This window comes from Tachysurus fulvidraco, chromosome 26, assembly GCF_022655615.1.
Source record: "Tachysurus fulvidraco isolate hzauxx_2018 chromosome 26, HZAU_PFXX_2.0, whole genome shotgun sequence".
Taxonomy (NCBI): Eukaryota; Metazoa; Chordata; class Actinopteri; order Siluriformes; family Bagridae; genus Tachysurus; species Tachysurus fulvidraco.
In genome coordinates, this window is record NC_062543.1 from 927,020 (window position 1) to 949,241 (window position 22,222).

At 38.8% G+C, this 22,222-nt stretch overlaps 2 protein-coding genes across 2 annotated transcripts in view; one reads left to right on the plus strand and one right to left on the minus strand.

Moving 5' to 3' along the window:
• Positions 1 to 788, plus strand: part of si:dkey-251i10.2 (uncharacterized protein LOC562682 homolog) — a 4,768-nt gene extending 3,980 nt beyond the window's left edge. The window contains exons 4-5 of the mRNA XM_027159405.2: positions 271 to 335; positions 535 to 788. Coding sequence (XP_027015206.1) covers positions 271 to 335; positions 535 to 617 — 148 coding nt within the window. The 3' untranslated portion in view covers positions 618 to 788. The remainder of the gene's footprint in view (positions 1 to 270; positions 336 to 534) is intronic.
• Positions 789 to 7,438: 6,650 nt separating this feature from the next.
• Positions 7,439 to 10,776, minus strand: si:dkey-251i10.1 (uncharacterized protein LOC100038774 homolog). Its single transcript, XM_027159404.2, has 4 exons — positions 10,545 to 10,776; positions 8,932 to 9,418; positions 8,662 to 8,802; positions 7,439 to 7,999 (listed from the first exon to the last, which is right to left on the minus strand). The coding sequence occupies exons 1-4, from the start codon at positions 10,653 to 10,655 to the stop codon at positions 7,842 to 7,844; spliced, it is 897 nt and encodes a 298-aa protein (XP_027015205.1). The 5' UTR covers positions 10,656 to 10,776; the 3' UTR covers positions 7,439 to 7,841.
• Between the last annotated feature and the right edge of the window lie 11,446 nt (positions 10,777 to 22,222).

Genomic DNA, 22,222 nt, shown 5'->3' on the forward strand with positions numbered 1-22,222 from the left:
CACACATGTACACACACACACACATGTACACACACACTTACATGTACACACACATACATGAAGAAACTGCCCAGTTACACACATTCACACTGTACAATAGAACCTGAGTCCAAAAGTGACGCTTTAATGCGTTTAATACAAACTTTTTATTTTATTTATAAACATTTTATTATATTATATTATTTCTATATATAAAAAAATATTACAGGACTAACAGTCCTGCTTCTTTCTTTAATATTGGATTAAATGCTTGTGCTTTTTGTCCTTCAGGGCCACTGTAGTTGCAAACAGAACCACTTTTTGGGTAAACCTCTCATCAGAAAAGCTGAGCAGAGGTGAGCGTCGGTCCTGATGAGGAGCATTACACTTTATATTACACTCTAAACTTCTCTGTCCTAAAGAGGTCAGAAAATATAAAGTCTTTATCTCTGACACTCTGGTAGTAAAAATATCTTAACAGCTGATTTAAAATCTAAACTCCTCCTCCTCATGTTCGCCAGGCTTGTGACCTTTAACCTTTGACCTTTTTCTCAGCCTCAGGCGCAGCAGCTGAGGTCAAGATGGCCATCACGCCCGTCATGTTTCTCGCCTTCCTGATGTCGATGGCGTTCCAGTAGTCTGTCGATGCTCCTTCGGTCGTCTCCGTGTCACTCTTCCTGTCCGACGTCCTGTCGTACGACTCCGGAGCCGTGTTTATAAACAGAGATAAATATATAATAGATCTTTTTTATTCTGAATGATGTATGAAATGAAGGTGATGATAAATATAGGATCTGATTTGAAATGTTCACAAAGTGTCTGATTTACTGTGCACAGTGTAACACTGACCCTGTACAACTGAGACCTGTAGTAACGCTAATGTAACTCTGCTATAACTAATTATTATAATGGAACAAGAGTTATAGTTACATAAGACATACATTAGGGTTACATTAGTTATAATTTACATTAGTTACATTAGTTATACTAGTTATACTAGTGAGAGTTAGAAATACATTAGTTATATTAGAGAAACATTAGTTACATTAGTTATAATACACATTAAAGTTACATTAGTTACATTAGTTATACTAGTTATACTAGTGAGAGTTAGAAATACATTAGTTATATTAGAGATACATTAGTTACATTAGTTATAATATACATTAGTTACATTAGTTATACTAGTGAGAGTTAGAAATACATTAGTTATATTAGAGATACATTAGTTACATTAGTTATAATATACATTAGAGTTACATTAGTTATACTAGTTATACTAGTGAGAGTTAGAAATACATTGGTTATATTAGAGACACATTAGAAATACAATAGTTATATTAGAGACACATTAGAAATACAATAGTTACACATTAGTTATAATATACATTAGAGTTACATTAGTTATACTAGTTATACTAGTGGCAGTTAGAAATACATTAGTTATATTAGCTACACATTAGATACATTAGTTATACTAGTTATACTAGTGGCAGTTAGAAATACATTAGTTATATTAGCTACACATTAGATACATTAGTTATACTAGTTATACTAGTGGCAGTTAGAAATACATTAGTTATATTAGAGATACATTAGTTACATTAGTTATAATACACATTAGAGTTATACTAGTTATACTAGTGACAGTTAGAAATACATTGGTTATATTAAGAGACACATTAGAAATACAATAGTTACACATTAGTTATAATATACATTAGAGTTACATTAGTTATACTAGTTATACTAGTGGCAGTTAGAAATACATTAGTTATATTAGAGATACATTAGAAATACATTAGTTATATTAGAGATACATTAGAAATACAATAGTTACACATTAGTTACATTAGTTATACTAGTTGTATTAGAGACACATTAGAAATACATTAGTTATACATTAGAGTTACATTAGTTAAACTAGTTATACTAGTGACAGTTAGAAATACATTAGTTATATTAGAGATACATTAGTTATATTAGCTACACATTAGATACATTCGTTATACTAGTTATACTAGTGGCAGTTAGAAATACTTTAGTTATATTAAAGTTACATTAGTTATAATATGCATTAGAGTTACATTAGTTATACTAGTTATACTAGTGACAGAAATACATTAACTATATTAGAGACACATTAGTTACACATTAGTTACATTAGTTATAATGTACATTAGAGTGACACTAGGGTTAATGTAATCCTAATATAACTTTTGTAACTAATACACCAAAAAGTCAATTCTATCGTACATCTAATTAAGTCTAACGTAGTGTAAATAGCATAACTCTAATAAAACTCTAGGGTAGTAGAGTTATATGAATTTATGTGGCTGGCATGAATTTGGTGAAAACAAATTCACACAGTATGTTAAGACCAACACGGGGTGTAAATACTTTTGTCCTGTTACACTCCTGAGCTGAAACCTGAGCACAGCGAATTAAGGTGTTGCAGCTATAAACAGTCTGTAACTCAGCAGCTGCTCTTTTTAACTCCCTTTTATTAAAGTGACAAAACAAGGCTGCAGTCCCATTACTAAAGAATCAGAAGGGTTAAAGTCGTCTGTGGTGGAGATTCAGGTTACTGCTGTTCCTCAGATGCTGGAGACTCCATCCATAAACACCACCATATCAATGATTACAAACATTTTTAACCTAATCCAACCCAAGTGTAACTCGAACTCCAGTCTAATCGTAATGCAACTCTAGTCTAAGCCTAATGTATTTGTAATGAACCTCTGGTTTAATTCTAGTGTAATCTTAAACCTTATAGAACTCTAATGGAACTCTAAACCATCCCTTTTTTCATCTTGATGAAATAAACATGTTTCAGGAGCCGTGTAATGTCTTTAAACTCTCGACAGCTCGTTTCTCTCACTACTTATCTTTTCCTGGTGGAAGGAAATGAGACTAAAAGAATTGTTATACATTTGTAAGAAGTGTTTTTACCCGGTAATTGTGATATTACGGCAGTAATAGGAAGATTATTCAGAACTCGATTCGGTCTCTAAAGCGTGATAATGCGACAGCAGCTTTTTTTGTAATTATCTCCTTGTCAGAAAGCAAGAGGAATAAATTAGCGCATACACTAGACTCCAAAAAAGTTACTCTTGAGTAGTTTTGTGTGTGTGTGTGTGTGTGTGTGTGTGTGTGTGTGTGTGTGTGTGTGTGTGTGTGTGGCATTTGCAGTTATAAATGAAGAACTGTATGTGTGTGTGGAGATCATGTGTCTCACACACTCGAGCTGAGAGGAGTGTGGCATTTCTGGCATCTCTCACCGTCATGGCTTGAGTAAATATTAGCTCTGTCAGTGACACAGACACACTCACAGACAGACACACAGAGACACACACACACACAAACACACACAGACACGGAGACAGACAGACAGACACAGACGCACACAGACAGACAGACACACACGTAGACAGACACAGACAGACAGAGAAACAGACAGACAGACAGTTACAGTACATACAGACAGACACACACACACAGATGCACACAGACACAGTGACAGACACACAGACAGACAGACACACGCACAGACAGACAGACACACAGACAGACAGACACACAGACAGACACACGCACAGACAGACAGACACACGCACAGACAGACAGACACACGCACAGACAGACAGACACACGCACAGACAGACAGACACACGCACAGACAGACAGACACACGCACAGACAGACAGACGCACAGACAGACAGACACACGCACAGACAGACACACGCACAGACAGACAGACGCACAGACAGACAGACGCACGCACAGAAAGACAGTAGGACACACGCACAGACAGACAGACACACAGACAGACAGTCACACAGACAGACAGACAGACAGACGCACAGACAGACAGACAGACACATGCACAGACAGACAGACACATGCACAGACAGACAGTCACACAGACAGACAGTCACACAGACAGACAGTCACACAGACAGACAGTCACACAGACAGACAGTCACACAGACAGACACACACACACACACACACACACACAGACAGACAGACACACACAGACAGACAGACACACACACACACAGACACACACACAAGCAAGCTTGGGTAACAATGCAGGAATTAAACACTGCAATATCACTTTTCATCTGAAAATATTTTTTTTTACTTACGAAACATTCTTGTATTTTATGTTCATACATTTTACATATGTGCACAAAACAGCTTGATCGTTGTTTGTAGAACTTCACTTATTGTTGTTTATCAGAAACATTGTTGAAAAGACGAATTGTAAACGAATTATAAAAGAGACCGCTCTAATGGATATTTATCCTTTTAAAGGAAAGAATCTCGTGTAATAACTAAATTCTCCACAAGAGGGCGCTCTATATCTAAATTAAATAAATCAGAGTTTTTACAGCACTTTTAGTAATGATCTTGTCTCAAAGCAACTTTACGGAACATAAAACTAAGTTAATATGAAGATTTATATAATACAAACATTCAAGATTAATATTAGACTTCTGTGTAGATAATAACTACACCATAACTACACCATAACTACATAACTACACCATAACTACACCATAACTACATAACTACACCATAACTACACTATAACTACATCTTAACTCCATCATAACTACACCATAACTACATCATAACTACACCATAGCTATATCATAACTACATAACTACACCATAACTACACCATAACTACACCATAACTACACCATAACTACACCATAACTCTAGACAGAAATCTCTATTCTATTGCTGTTCTATTATTTGTTCATCAAAATAACTGCGGAAGATTGGAAACAAATTTGGAGCAGAAAAATCTGCCCGTGCGTGCACACACACACACACACGCTCTCTCACACACGCTCTCTCACACCCACACACTCTCTCTCACACCCACACACACTCTCTCTCACACCCACACACACTCTCTCTCACACCCACACACACTCTCTCTCACACCCACACACACTCTCTCTCACACCCACACACACTCTCTCTCACACCCACACACACTCTCTCTCACACACACACTCTCTCTCACACCCACACACACACTCTCTCTCACACCCACACACACACTCTCTCTCACACCCACACACACTCTCTCTCACACCCACACACACTCTCTCTCACACCCACACACACTCTCTCTCACACACACACACACACACACACACACACACACACTCACACACACACACACACACACACACACACACAACCTCTCACACCCACCACACACACTCTCTCAACACCCACACACACGCTCTCACACCCACACACACACCGCTCTCACCCAACACACACACACACGCCTGGCACACACCACACAACACACAACGCCTCACACCACTACACACACACACACACGCTCTCAACAACACACACACACCACGGCTCTCACACACACACACACACACGCTCTCACACAACACACCACACGCTCTCACACACCACACACACACACACTGCTCACAAACACACCACACACACGTCACACACAACAACACCCTCTCCCACAACACCCACACACCACACACACACTCACCACAACCAACTCCACAACACACCACACTCCTCACAACACACACAACTCTCACACACACACACACTCTCACACAACCCACACACTCTCACACACACACACACTCTCTCACACACACTCTCACACTCACACACACACACCCACACACACACACACTCACTGATACACACACACTCTCACTAATACACACTCACACACACTCTCTCACACACACACACTCTCTCACACACACACACTCTCTCACACACACACACTCTCTCACACACACACACTCTCTCACACACACACACTCTCTCACACTTTCACACAAACACACTCTCACACACACACACACACACACACACACACACACACACACATATATATACACAGAGAGGACATGTCATTATGATAGAATGAAGAAAATGTGAATTTAAATAGAAATGTAGAGCTCTGGGACCTGCTAGTATCTAAAAATGGTCTCTTATATTCCAGCTTCGTTTAATGCTGATTTGCGCATAATTTTAATACACAGCTTAAAAACAAACAAAAGGGAGGATCGGCATCAGGTGAGAACGACTGAGTTTACCTGAAACCTGAGGTGTGGCTCTGAGTCACTGCAGGATCACAGCAGGTAGCAAAGACATAAAAAGTCTAAACAGCAGGAAGCTTTAACATATCGCAATCCCAGCAGAATCAGAGATGGATTTAAAACAAAAAGGAAGTGTAGGAATCTTCTCACCTGCCCTCCATCTGCCCACAAATAACAACTGGGAGGGAAGAAATTAAGAGATTAGGAGGAGGAGTGAAGTCTGGAGCTGTGGATGTTCTCCAGACATTAACACCGGAAACACACATGCAGGAATTACAGCAAGGACTCAGACGGTGGTGTGAGCACTCGAGCCGAGTGTCATCAGGCCTGAGCAGGAGATAATGAGGGTTAAATATAGCAGCAGTGAGCAGAGTAAATCCACTTCATGCAACCAGAGATGGTGGGAAGAGTCCAGCAAACAGCATGAGCCTAATTCAGATGAATGGTTTCACTCAGAGTCTGTACACTATTCTACTATTACTCACCACAGTGCTGACGTCACGTGGGCCGGGCGCGTAGTACATGTGGATTCCAAGGAGATTTACAGGCTCTCCGATGCCCATGAAGCGCATCTCGCTGAAGAAACTCAGGCGCCACTTTACATCACATTACACAACACAGACACTTCTAATACTTTATAATACATGATCACTATTAAATTTGTTTGGGGCAGATTTACTGAGTTCACTGAGAATTTCTGTAATACTTGGCAACAATTATCTGCTATAATAATAAAAAAAAACTACACAAGAAATAAACCACCATGTTGTTCTGTAATTAACCACAGAATGGAGTAATAAAGTGTTAACACCCAGGAGTGGCCTAATGGTTAGAGAGTTTGACTCCTAACCTGAAGGTTGCGGGTTCGGGTCTCTTTATTCCTGTTATCCAAGTGCAGCCTGTTACGTGAAGACTAAAGCACATTTAGTAGTGTAAACAATCCCAGAATTTCTACAGCGCTGTCAAATGATCAGATCTGATTAGTCAGAATGTGTGGATTCATTTACAGTAACAGGAAAATGAAAGATTTAATTAGCAAGTGAACAAATTAGAGATTTAACGAGTGTCATCATTAACATGCTGATATTGTAACGTTTATGTCAGGAGTCTCCGGTGTTCGTTTCATCTCATCGCTCACCTTTATAGTTACACAGCTTAAAAGTATGACGCTCGAACCGTCAGTGAATAAACAATCCTATGAAATAATCATCAGGTTTGTAAGAGTTCCTCAGCGTCATCACGCCACACAGACGCATGACATGAGCGTTAGTTCTTTATGTAACCGGGAGCACGTGAATAAACACGTTTACAGGCCACAGAAAAGACCCACACACTTTTCTTTTCAGTAGGTTGAATTTATTCAAGTCAAGTTTTAAAAACTGAAGGAGTGGAGAACAGGGAGAAAATATTCAGGACTTTCCCACGTGAAGGAATGAGGATTGAGAACGAGTGTTGTGGACTGGGAGAAATAAAATGATAAACAAACTAAGAGAATGGCGCTCTCTCTCTCTCTCTCTCACACACACACACACACCATTTAAATAAACACCATCTCTGCATGAATCAGAACCAGCAGCAGGAGCGATACTAATCGGGCCTCACTGACGAGGCGTAAGAGTCCAGCCAGAAGAACAGGTTGTGTGTTGAATGATTTAACCGTTTCAGCTCCCCCCCCTTTTGTTCTCCTCGTTTTGTCATGAACTTTACATTATAAAAAAAGATGACTGACAAGCGGGAGACGTTTACATGTATTTCTTGAGCTCGTCGTACAGGACAAGAACGAAGGCGCCTCCCATGCCACGGAGCACGTTGGACCAAGCACCCTTGAAAAAGGCCTTTGACCCTTCGTCACGTGCGATCTTCTTCCAGCAGTCGATGGTGCCGGTGTACATGATGTCAGCTGTGAACATGACGAGGGGAGAAGAAAAAGTAGTTTGTAGTTTTGAACATTTTATTATTTTTGAAAGATAAGAGAAAAAAAAAGGCCTGGAGGTGAAAACAACTACGGTTGTCTGAGTGCAGCAACCAACAAAGATAAATAAATAGCTAATTAAACACCTCGTGAATAACGGATTGGTCAAGAATATTAAACGACCGAGACACACGTCTGGGATGGTTGAGTTTGGATGCACTTCCTGTCAGTCATTTTATAAACAATTTACTGTACAGGCAGCTGGGGCAAAGCTTCATGAACATTGATGGGAAAGGAGAAAAAAAAAAAATAAAAAAAATAATAAACAATAGATTTCTTACTAAGCCTTTAAATTTGAAAAACTTACAATAACCATTTGGGATTTTAAACTAGTTTGTCATTTTTAGTGAAAAAAATATTCATAATAATTACCCCTTATGCATTTTTTCTTTCGTCTCGTTTACCTACCATATATACACCAGACCATATGAATAATGTAGTATTTAAGCAAATTCTTTACTGATTTGTACTTTTACTTACTTTTTCATTAGATACTAATTCTAAGTACATACGTAAAATTTTCAGCTTTTGTGTAGTGAAATGTGCGTTATGTTCTACAGCAGTGGTGAAGGTCCAGTGTGCGACTTTACCTCCTTTGCGGCCAGACTGCATCATCATACGACGCCTGACCGTGTCGAATGGGTAGGACGTGAGGCCAGCGACGGCGGTTACGGTCTGAGCGATCATCCAGCTCACGACAATGTGGGTGTTCTTGGGATCAGGCATCATACCTGTGTCAAAATAAATAAAAATTAATGAATTAATACAGTGTGTGGTGTTTATTTAAGCCTCCTCGCTCAACTGTATGGTAATAAGATGCAAAACTAAACAGAAACCGAGCCGTAGCCCTTGTGACTCACCCTTGGCGGTGTCGTAGATGCCGAAGTATGCTGCTCTGTAGATGATGATTCCCTGCACGGACACGTTGAAGCCCTGGTACAGCCCCTTGAGGCCATCAGACTTGAACACCTTTGCCAGGCAGTTTCCAAGACCGGAGAACTCTCTCTCTGCGCCAGCTTTTCCCACATCGGCAGCCAGACGGGTTCGGGCGAAATCGAGAGGGTAGACAAAGCAGAGTGAGGTGGCACCTGCAGCACCTCCGGACGCCAGGTTTCCGGCAAAGTAGCGCCAGAACTGCTTGCGCTTGTCCACGCCATCGAGGAAGATCTGCTTGTACTTGTCCTTGAAGGCGAAGTTGAGGGCCTGCGTAGGGAAGTACCGGATCACGTTGGCCAGGTTGCCTCTCCAGAATGACACGAAGCCTTGTTCCTTGGGGATACGCACCACACAGTCCATAATGCCCTTGTACTGCTTATCGACCGTGATCTGCTTGCTGGCATGTTGGACCTGCAAAAAAAACAAACAAAAAAAACTCACGTCTCTGTTCTTATCCGCATGACCTTAACACACTCATCATTAACAAGCTCACTTAAAACACAGAAATTTAGTCATTTCGTTTACTTAGATCTCCTCTGTGGGTAGAGCTGAAATATATGTTTACATACAGCAGGGTCTAGTTTAAATAGATCACATGACCTTCTCTCATCAAGCCTGATTCGAGAGCCGGTTCCCAGGTCTGTCTGTCAGCATTTTGCTGCTCAGGAACACACACAAGTACAATTACTGAATAGCTTAAAAAGGTGTGGTACAGGAGCAAACACACAAAAATGTCTTCTGTCCTTTACAGACATTTCTCCAGAACAATAAACAATAAAGGTGACAATAAATGTGACTTGACTTGAACTAAACTCCAGAGTAATTTCATATAAATAAATTTATATATATATTAATATTATATCAAAACCATGACCTGTTTCTTATGAAACTCTGTGCTGTAATAAACAAGGTATGACACGGTCTCCTATACCATGTAGTGACCCTACAGAGGAACAAGAGGTCATAAACTCTCTCCTTCCTACGACCTTGTCATTAGAAATCCGTCTGATGGTTATAACTACAACATGGTTTTCAGCTCTAAAGACAGCTGAATGCGGATTAAATCCAGTAAGACTGAAGACGAGCCGCTTGTGAACTGATCAGGGAACAGTTACATAACACAGCTCGTTATAGGTTTATAACAGAAACTACACAAATTCTATTAAATACAGATACGTGTAAAGTAATTTAACCATTAACTGGATTCATATAATAATCTTAAAAGAGACAAAGTGATGCTTGAGGGTGTTTAACGCTAGCTTGAGCCCTACAATGTCATGCCCTCGTCAATGAGATGCTATGCGGCTAAGCTATGCTAACAATGCTAACGCTGGAGGGCACTGAGGTAAAGGTTAGCTAGCTAACAAGCCGAGGGTGTTTGAGAAATAACACTTATTCATATTAAACACGAGTAATGTGCTGATTAATGTGCTCGGTGTGTTAACCGCTGGCTGTAGAAGGCTGTGAGAACATAGTAAGTCTAGTGTAGTGAGTCTGTAGAAGAGTCGGTTCGGAGCCGACAAGATGCCGGACATACCTGAAGGAGCAGTTTGACTCTCTCAATGGGAGCGACAGCAGTCTTCGAGATGGCAGCAGCGATGCCTCCGGCCAAAAAATCCTTGGCAAACGAAATTGCGGTCTCACTCATCTTAGATTTTGTTGTTTTGCTTATTTATGTTGTTTTTATGTTGTTTTTTTCCCCTTAAGCTGGTCTGCCTGCTTCCGGTCCCCCCGCTTCCTGTCCGCTCGCCTGTTCGGTCGAAATGGCCGGTTTTTATACAGGATTTTTGTCTTTAAGGCCTCGTCTCGCGAGAAACAGCGAGAGCATCGTTACGTCCTGTTGTCATTGGTTAGAGGCGCTATGACGTCACCCTCGTCCTCCTTCGTCAATGACAATAGGAGGAGTAAATAATCGGCTATTAATACACGTGTATTACCACACAAACGTACTACATACACAGTGTAATACATGTTTATCATCACACTAACGTGCTACATACACAGTGTAATACACGTGTATCATCACACTAACGTACTACATACACAGTGTAATACACGTGTATCATCACACTAACGTACTACATACACAGTGTAATACACGTGTATCATCACACTAACGTACTACATACACATAGTGAACGTGTATCATCACACTAACGTAATACATACACAGTGTAATACACGTGTATCATCACACTAACGTACTACATACACATAGTGCACGTGTATCATCACACTAACGTAATACATACACAGTGTAATACACGTGTATCATCACACTAACGTAATGCATACACAGTGTAATACACGTGTATCATCACACTAACGTAATACATACACAGTGTAATACACGTGTATCATCACACTAACGTACTACATACACAGTGTAATACACGTGTATCATCACACTAACGTACTACATACACATAGTGCACGTGTATCATCACACTAACGTACTACATACACAGTGTAATACACGTGTATCATCACACTAACATACTACATACACAGTGTAATACACGTGTATCATCACACTAACGTGCTACATACACAGTGTAATACATGTTTATCATCACACTAATGTAATACATACACAGTGTATACACGTGTATCATCACACTAACGTAATACATACACAGTGTAATACACGTGTATCATCACACTAACGTAATACATACACAGTGTGATACACGTGTATCATCACACTAACGTAATACATACACAGTGTAATACACGTGTATCATCACACTAACGTACTACATACACATAGTGCACGTGTATCATCACACTAACGTAATACATACACAGTGTAATACACGTGTATCATGACACTAACGTAATACATACACAGTGTAATACACGTGTATCATCACACTAACGTACTACATACACATAGTGAACGTGTATCATCACACTAACGTAATACATACACAGTGTAATACACGTGTATCATCACACTAACGTACTACATACACATAGTGCACGTGTATCATCACACTAACGTAATACATACACAGTGTGATACACGTGTATCATCACACTAACGTAATACATACACAGTGTAATACACGTGTATCATCACACTAACGTAATACATACACAGTGTAATACACGTGTATCATCACACTAACGTAATACATACACAGTGTAATACACGTGTATCATCACACTACCGTACTACATACACATAGTGAACGTGTATCATCACACTAACGTAATACATACACAGTGTAATACACGTGTATCATCACACTAACGTGCTACATACACAGTGTAATACATGTTTATCATCACACTAATGTAATACATACACAGTGTATACACGTGTATCATCACACTAACGTAATACATACACAGTGTAATACACGTGTATCATCACACTAACGTAATACATACACAGTGTGATACACGTGTATCATCACACTAACGTAATACATACACAGTGTAATACACGTGTATCATCACACTAACGTACTACATACACATAGTGCACGTGTATCATCACACTAATGTAATACATACACAGTGTAATACACGTGTATCATCACACTAACGTAATACATACACAGTGTAATACACGTGTATCATGACACTAACGTAATACATACACAGTGTAATACACGTGTATCATCACACTAACGTACTACATACACATAGTGAACGTGTATCATCACACTAACGTAATACATACACAGTGTAATACACGTGTATCATCACACTAACGTACTACATACACATAGTGCACGTGTATCATCACACTAACGTAATACATACACAGTGTGATACACGTGTATCATCACACTAACGTAATACATACACAGTGTAATACACGTGTATCATCACACTAACGTAATACATACACAGTGTAATACACGTGTATCATCACACTAACGTAATACATACACAGTGTAATACACGTGTATCATCACACTAACATACTACATACACAATGTAATACACGTGTATCATCACACTAACGTACTACATACACAGTGTAATACACGTGTATCATCACACTAACGTAATACATACACAGTGTAATACATGTTTATCACACTAATGTAATACATACACAGTGTAATACACCTGTATCATCACACTAACATACTACATACACAATGTAATACACGTGTATCATCACACTAACGTACTACATACACAGTGTAATACACGTGTATCATCACACTAACGTACTACATACACATAGTGCACGTGTATCATCACACTAATGTAATACATACACAGTGTAATACACGTGTATCATCACACTAACGCACTACATACACATAGTGCACGTGTATCATCACACTAAGGAACTACATACACATAGTGCACATGTCATCACACTAACGTACATACACAGTGTAATACACGTGTATCATCACACTAACGTAATACATACACAGTGTAATACACGTGTATCATCACACTAACATACTACATACACAATGTAATACACGTGTATCATCACACTAACATACTACATACACAATGTAATACACGTGTATCATCACACTAACGCACTACATACACATAGTGCACGTGTATCATCACACTAAGGAACTACATACACATACTGCACGTGTCATCACACTAACTTAATACATACACAGTGTAATACACGTGTATCATCACACTAACATAATACATACACAGTGTAATACACGTGTATCATTACACTAACATACTACATACACTGTGTAGTACACGTGTATCATCACGTTAACGTAGTACATACACAGTGTAATACACGTGTATCATCACACTAACATACTACATACACAGTGTAATACACGTGTATCATTACACTAACATACTACATACACTGTGTAGTACACGTGTATCATCACGTTAACGTAGTACATACACAGTGTAATACACGTGTATCATCACACTAACATAATACATACACAGTGTAATACACGTGTATCATTACACTAACATACTACATACACTGTGTAGTACACGTGTATCATCACGTTAACGTAGTACATACACAGTGTAATACACGTGTATCATCACACTAACATAATACATACACAGTGTAATACACGTGTATCATTACACTAACATACTACATACACTGTGTAGTACACGTGTATCATCACGTTAACGTACTACATACACAGTGTAATACACGTGTATCATCACACTAACATACTACATACACAGTGTAATACACGTGTATCATTACACTAACATACTACATACACAGTGTAATACACGTGTATCATCACACTAATGTACTACATGGTTCGTCTACATGAATCTTGGTTCGTAACCCAAAGGTTGTGGGTTCGAGTCTCGGGCCAGCCACGACTGAGGTGCTCTTGAGCAAGGCACCAAACCCCCCAACTGCTCCCCGGGCACCGCAGCATAAATGGCTGTCCACTGCTCCGGGTGTGTGTTCACGGTGTGTGTGTGTTCACTGCTGTGTGTGTGCACTTCGGATGGGTTAAATGCAGAGAACAAATTCTGAGTATGGGTCACTTAGCCAAATGTCACGTCACTTTCATTTTTCACTTTACATACACAGTGTAGTACACGTGTAGCATCACACTAATGTGCTACGTACTCAGTGTAATACACGTGTATCATCACACTAACGTACTACATACACATAGTGCATGTGTATCATCACACTAACGTAATACATACACAGTGTAATACATGTGTATCATCACACTAACATACTACATACACAGTGTAATACACGTGTATCATCACACTAACGTACATACACAGTGTAATACACGTGTATCATCACACTAACGTACTACATACACAGTGTAATACACGTGTATCATTACACTAACGTACTACATACACAGTGTAATACACGTGTATCATCACACTAACGTAATACATACACAGTGTAATACACGTGTATCATTACACTAACATACTACATACACAGTGTAATACATGTGTATCATCACACTAACGTAATACATACACAGTGTAATACACGTGTATCATCACACTAACGTAATACATACACAGTGTAATACACGTGTATCATCACACTAACGTACTACATACACAGTGTAATACACGTGTATCATCACACTAACGTACTACATACACAGTGTAATACACGTGTATCATTACACTAACGTACTACATACACAGTGTAATACACGTGTATCATCACACTAACGTAATACATACACAGTGTAATACACGTGTATCATTACACTAACATACTACATACACAGTGTAATACACGTGTATCATCACACTAACGTACTACATACACAGTGTAATACACATGTATCATCACACTAACTTAATACATACACAGTGTAATACATGTGTATCATCACACTAACGTAATACATACACAGTGTAATACACATGTATCATTACACTAACGTAATACATACACAGTGTAATACACATGTATCATCACACTAACTTAATACATACACAGTGTAATACACGTGTATCATCACACTAACGTAATACATACACAGTGTAATACACATGTATCATCACACTAACTTAATACATACACAGTGTAATACACGTGTATCATCACACTAACGTACTACATACACAGTGTAATACACGTGTATCATCACACTAACGTACTACATACACAGTGTAATACACGTGTATCATCACACTAACGTAATACATACACAGTGTAATACACATGTATCATCACACTAACTTAATACATACACAGTGTAATACACGTGTATCATCACACTAACGTACTACATACACAGTGTAATACACGTGTATCATCACACTAACGTACTACATACACAGTGTAATACACGTGTATCATTACACTAACATACTACATACACAGTGTAATACACGTGTATCATCACACTAACGTAATACATACACAGTGTAATACACATGTATCATCACACTAACTTAATACATACACAGTGTAATACACGTGTATCATCACACTAACGTACTACATACACAGTGTAATACACGTGTATCATCACACTAACGTACTACATACACAGTGTAATACACGTGTATCATCACACTAACGTAATACATACACAGTGTAATACACATGTATCATCACACTAACTTAATACATACACAGTGTAATACACGTGTATCATCACACTAACGTACTACATACACAGTGTAATACACGTGTATCATCACACTAACGTACTACATACACAGTGTAATACACGTGTATCATTACACTAACATACTACATACACAGTGTAATACACGTGTATCATCACACTAACGTAATACATACACAGTGTAATACACATGTATCATCACACTAACGTACTACATACACAGTGTAATGCACGTGTATCATTACACTAACGTACTACATACACAGTGTAATGCACGTGTATCATCACACTAACGTACTACATACACAGTGTAATGCACGTGTATCATTACACTAACGTACTACATACACAGTGTAATACACGTGTATCATCACACTAACGTAATACATACACAGTGTAATACACTAGATTATTTTTACTTATGTCATATGTAACATGTAATATGTGTATATTGTATACTGTGTATAAGTAAGTCCTTATTTTTGAACACTGTGTAAAATTGTAGTTTGTAGATTTCATAGTGTTTCTATTCAGATTCAGATTTGCAGGAACTGAAGAAAATGGCTTCTAATGACCTTTAGGAATTTATGAACACTACAAAGTCACAAGTGTGTGCTATTTTCTTGTTTTTATAAACATCTAACTCCACACAATCTTTCTGTAGAGCCTCAGTGAACCTGTGAGATGTTCAAATAAACTTTATTCCAATGACACTGTGAGTATTTTATGACCTCGTCTCTGTCACATGACCTGCATGTCAACTCTGTGTTCTGCCAGGTTATATATATATAGCACTGAACACGGCCATGAACAGTACGGACATTCTCAGCTGACACTAAAGCCTAAAGCGAGTCAAGAATAGAGTTGAGCACAAGGACTGTTCACCGCAGAGGTCAGACCTGAGCTTCAGCTACCTCTGACACAATCCACAGATAAAACTGACAGATTTTTAAAAACAGATTTTAAGAAGGTCAGTTTGGAGCAGCGAGTCATGGTGTATTTTGTACACACAGCGTGTGAGCCTTAACGAGCCGGTTTGCTTTGTGAGAACATTAAATCAGTAAAGTTCCTTTGACTTTGACTCTGTCCATGCTGACCGACCCTGAGGCGATGTCCCAATACAGTCAAAAGGAAATGATGGAAAAATTCTTTGGTACTACTTCAACTGGATATGTTTGAACTTTGACTCCGATGAACAGATGTGGCTTAAACTCTTAAATCATTACCCACATGACATTTATTAGATCACAATGTTTTATAACATACATTTGTAATTCCTTTTTAAATCATTTATAGTAAACAGGAGAGTGAATGAATTGTTCACTTATTCTATTATTGTATTTGCATAATGTTCTGCTTTGTATTTTCTGGGATGAAAATACAAAAATCTGATAAAATCTGATTAAATAAGATTAAATGATACACTTATAGTGTATTAATATATTCACATATCTATTTCAGGGCTCTTTTACACTGCTGTGATTGTTTACTGACAGGTAATTTATTTCTATTTAATTGATTTATGTACTATTAAAATAATTTTAGTAAAAAACAAAAGAATTGACTCTGCTATGTTAAACAACACTAAAACATCGAATTGGATGCTGTGTTAAACACAAAGAGTAGCGGCTATGAGTCAGTAGTAGCTCCAATGGTCAGGGCTCTGTGTTGGTAATTCTAACATCTGTGTTCAGAATTTTTCACAATGGAGTTTTAGAATTCACACTAAAATGTACTCCAACATTTCAAAATTGCTTAAAACACACACACACACACACACACACACACACACACACACACACACACACACACACACACACACACACACATACACACACACACACACACACACACACACACTCGTAATTGGACTCGTTAATAAAAGAGACAAGGCGGGGTTAAGAAAACTGCATTATACTAAATAGTCGCCAGAGGGCAGCAGATATCATTAAATAAATGGGAGAAGATAAAATTAAATAGATCTAAATAGAAATAGAAATTAATTCTAATTCAGAGCATTTTTTAAAACATTTAAAATAATAATAATAATAATAATAATAATAATAATAATAATTTTCTTTACAAATATTGTATCATAGAATAAATTTTATATGTAAGTAATTTTATTATAAAATTGCATTTTTTTAATCTAACAATGTAAATTCTCATAATCATGTTTAATCCAACTTCAGACAAATTCCTTCTGATTATCTTCCAGTTAAAAAATTAAATAAAAAATACCTCTGACATTATTATTAGTACTTTTTATGATTCATTCATTCATTTTCTACCGCTTTTATCCGAACTACCTCGGGTCACGGGGAGCCTGTGCCTATCTCAGGCGTCATCGGGCATCAAGGCAGGATACACCTTGGACGGAGTGCCAACCCATCGCAGGGCACACACACACTCTCATTCACTCACGCAATCACACACTACGGACAATTTTTACAGAGATGCCAATCAACCTACCATGCATGTCTTTGGACCGGGGGAGGAAACCGGAGTACCCGGAGAAAACCCCCGAGGCACGGGGAGAACATGCAAACTCCGCACACACAAGGCGGAGGCGGGAATCGAACCCCGATTCTGGAGGTGTGAGGCGAACGCGCTAACCACTAAGCCACCGTGCCCCCCCTACTTTTTATGAATTCCATAAAAACATTTTGAGTAATAAAAGTGCATAAAACATAAAAAAACAGCATTAAAGCAAACCAGTTCACTGTAAAATGACTGAATTCATCACAATTATGATTTAAATTTTAATCTGTGCTACTTTAAACCCAGAATGTTTTGAAGGTTTTTCTTTCATGATTGTTTGTTCTGTCAAAATTATTATTATGAAGTAAAATGATGAGATAAGATAAGATATACCTTTATTCGTCCCACAGTGGGGAATTTCTGTCTTACAGCAGCAAAGAGAAAGAAATACAAATATATAAAAGAATAGAGACATAATATAATATGCAGTATAAACACAACACAATGTATAAATACTGAGAAGAAAAAAAGACAATGAGTAACAGGCATATTACACACGGGTAATATTGCACGTTTTTAAAATTCCTGTTATTGCACATGTTTAAAATACTTTGTTATTGTTTATTATTGCAGTTAAACAGTAATAACTGTGTAATTATGGTGACTGGTTCACTGGGAGCAGCTTTGATTGTAAAGTCTAATAGCAGCAGGGAGAAAAGAGCGTCTGTGTCGCTGCTTCAGACACTTAGGATGTAACAGTCTGTCACTGAAGGAGCTGCTCAGAGCTGACACCGTTTCTTACAGGGGGTGAGAATCATTCTCCAGCAATGATGATAGTTTTGCTACCATCCTCCTTTCTCCCACCTCCTGTCCAGTGTCCAGAGGAATCCCAAGGACTGAGCTGGCCTTCCTGATCAGCTTGTCCAGTCTGTTCTTTTCACAGTAGAGATGCTGCTGCACCAGTAACACCAGCCACACCATAGAATATGGCTGAGGCCCCCACAGAGACAATAAAGGGCTTCAGTAGCTCTCCTTGCACTCCAAAAGACCTTAGTCTCCTCAGCAGAACGAGTCTGCTCTGTCCTTTCCTATAGATTGCCTCAGTATTGTCTGTCCAGTCCGGTTTGCTGTTCAGATGAACACCCATGTATTCGTAAGAGTCCACTCTTACAATGTCCTATCCCTGAATGTTCACTGGTGGTAATGAAGTTTGTTTGTGCCGACGGAAATCCACCACCAGTTCTTTGGTTTTCCCGCATGCAGCTCCGTTGGCACAAAGTTCTGGATCAGTCCTCTGTACTCCCTGTTATCATTATCATTATCCCCCATGAGGATTGCGCAATTCCTCCCACATAGTTGTTTCAAAACAGTCTTTCAGAGCCTCACTGGTTTCATCAGACCATGTCCTCACTGTGCGGGAGGCAGCTGGTTGCCTGCATACAAGGGGTTTGTACACAGGACATAGGAGATAAACCAGGTTGTGATCCAATCTTCCTAAAGGGGGGGGGGGGGGTGCTGAAGTGTAAGCCTCCTTTGAGGTTGCATAAAAAAAAATCAGTGTTTTATTGTCTCTGGTGTGGCATGAAACATACTGGGTGAATGTGGGCAGAGTGGAGGATGGAGGGGCATGATTGAAATCTCCAGAGATAACGAGAAGGGCGATTGTTATGGAATAGTTTTGAAGGTTTCTTTATTTGCATATTCCAAGACATACAAAAATACAAACATAGCAGGACGTTTATTCACTTTAAAGAATATACAGAGGTATAAAATCGCTGTATGACTCTAATAGGGTGATGAAATGTTATGATAAACAGAGGATTACTATCTGCTCTGAGCTCCTGGTCTAATAAACAGGTCTCACGGTCACCAGGCGCACGACATCTCGGAAGCAGCGTCACTGTTTCGCCTCGTGCGAAACGGAGACCAGCCAAATTCTGATTGGGCGTCATCGCCCAGGTGACCACGCCCCAGGTGACCACGCCCTAGGGGACCACGCCCCATGTGGGAGGGGTTTCTGAAGCTCTGTTGTCTCTCTCTGAAGACTCGAGGCCTGGAGTTCATCTGTAAACCAAATAAATAATAAAATCCACCAAGTTCATGCAGTGAGACTCGAACTTTACATTAATATTCATCTAGTATTGTTTTCAGACCTGGACGAAGACGGACATGTTGACGTGGAGTGTTTCCGCTCTCTGTGTTATGTGATGTAACCAGTCCACGTGGTGACTGATGGACTGACGCAGATCTCCACTGATCTAAAACAAATACAGAGTCTGTACACTCACAAGAGCCATCAATGATCTCTGCTACTTCTTTCAGTGGTTATTTATCTTTTTAACATTTCTATACACATTTAAGATGTCGGCTATGACTGGATTAAATACAAACGTGCTTATAGAAGCTTTTATTTATAAGTGAACGTGAAGAAACATCTCCACAGGATTTTTGTTTGCTAGTGTAAATTTAGGGTTACAATATGCCAGTGAGTCGTTCAGGAGCCGAAAGTGTCGACTCTTTGAGAAAGTGTCGACTCTTTGAGCCTCTCACCCCGGATAGGTGTTCTTTCAGATCTGCTGCAGAGAGTCGGATGTGTTCCAGTTTGTCGATCTGCTCCTTCAGGCGATCCTCCAGCTCCTGCATCATTATCAGACCTTCATCCGTTCTCCTCACCTGTTTGCCTACCATCCTGTTGGAGACTGACACACAAACGAACGAACGGAGTCGACTCTGAACCGATTTACATTTAAGCATTTAAGCTGAACCGATTTACATTTAAGCAGCTTTCTGCTTTTCACCGTTACCTTACATTAATAAATTATTCTTCAACCTGTATAAGTCCTTTAATTAATTAGTCCCTTAATTGAAAACGAAGCAACAAAGTAAATATTGTCTGTGTAATAATAGTTAAAACTCAGAGAATCACTCGAGTCGTGATTCATTCAGGTAAAGTTTTATACTGTAAGAATCATTCATTTCACTTTTACACAATTAGTCAGACGTATTTTTACACATTTTGCAACATTTAGAGATAACAATAATAAATAAATTAATTACTTACGGAAAAATAAATTACTTACTGAACAATAACTTACTGGACGCCACAGGTTTGTTAGAAAAAAAAGAAAAAAAATATCGGAATGCAGGCAGGTTGCCAGATATTTACTTTTATAACATCGGCAAAAAGCGAGTGAAAAAAAAATACAACTATATGTAGCTTTTTGTATCCATAAACAAACCAAATATTTGTGGAATAAGAGAATATACACTATATATAATACACATATAAAAATATAGAGTTTATCTTGTATTAAGGTTTTGTTTTGTCAAATACAGCAATCTGGCAACTCTGTTGAATCGCCGCGCCTCATAAAATGACGTCCGCGCAGTGATCCACTCAGAGAGCAGCTCTGCCGCACGAGCCGAATCCCTCGACACGAGTGCACTACAAACACTAATGAAACGTTTCCTCCTGCAGCCTATTTAGTGCACTTCACATCGAGTAAGAGGTTATTTGGGATCGAGCCTTTCTGCAAGCGTTTCATTAGCGTTCAGTCCACAACAACAATAAACACGTGATTAAATAAACAACAAAGTGTTTATGTTTAATTCCCTATACATTAACCTTAATTATTTTAATAATGTCTGAAAGTTTGAAAAAAAA

Bases quoted from the DNA above. Each gene is read 5' to 3' on its own strand.
- si:dkey-251i10.1 (XM_027159404.2), bottom strand. From the start codon at position 10,655: ATGAGTGAGACCGCAATTTCGTTTGCCAAGGATTTTTTGGCCGGAGGC. The intron at 9,419-10,544 runs GTATGTCCGGCA...TTTTTTTTGCAG, and splicing joins GAGTCAAACTGCTCCTTCAG to GTCCAACATGCCAGCAAGCA. The intron at 8,803-8,931 runs GTGAGTCACAAG...ATTTTGACACAG, and splicing joins CATCTACGACACCGCCAAGG to GTATGATGCCTGATCCCAAG.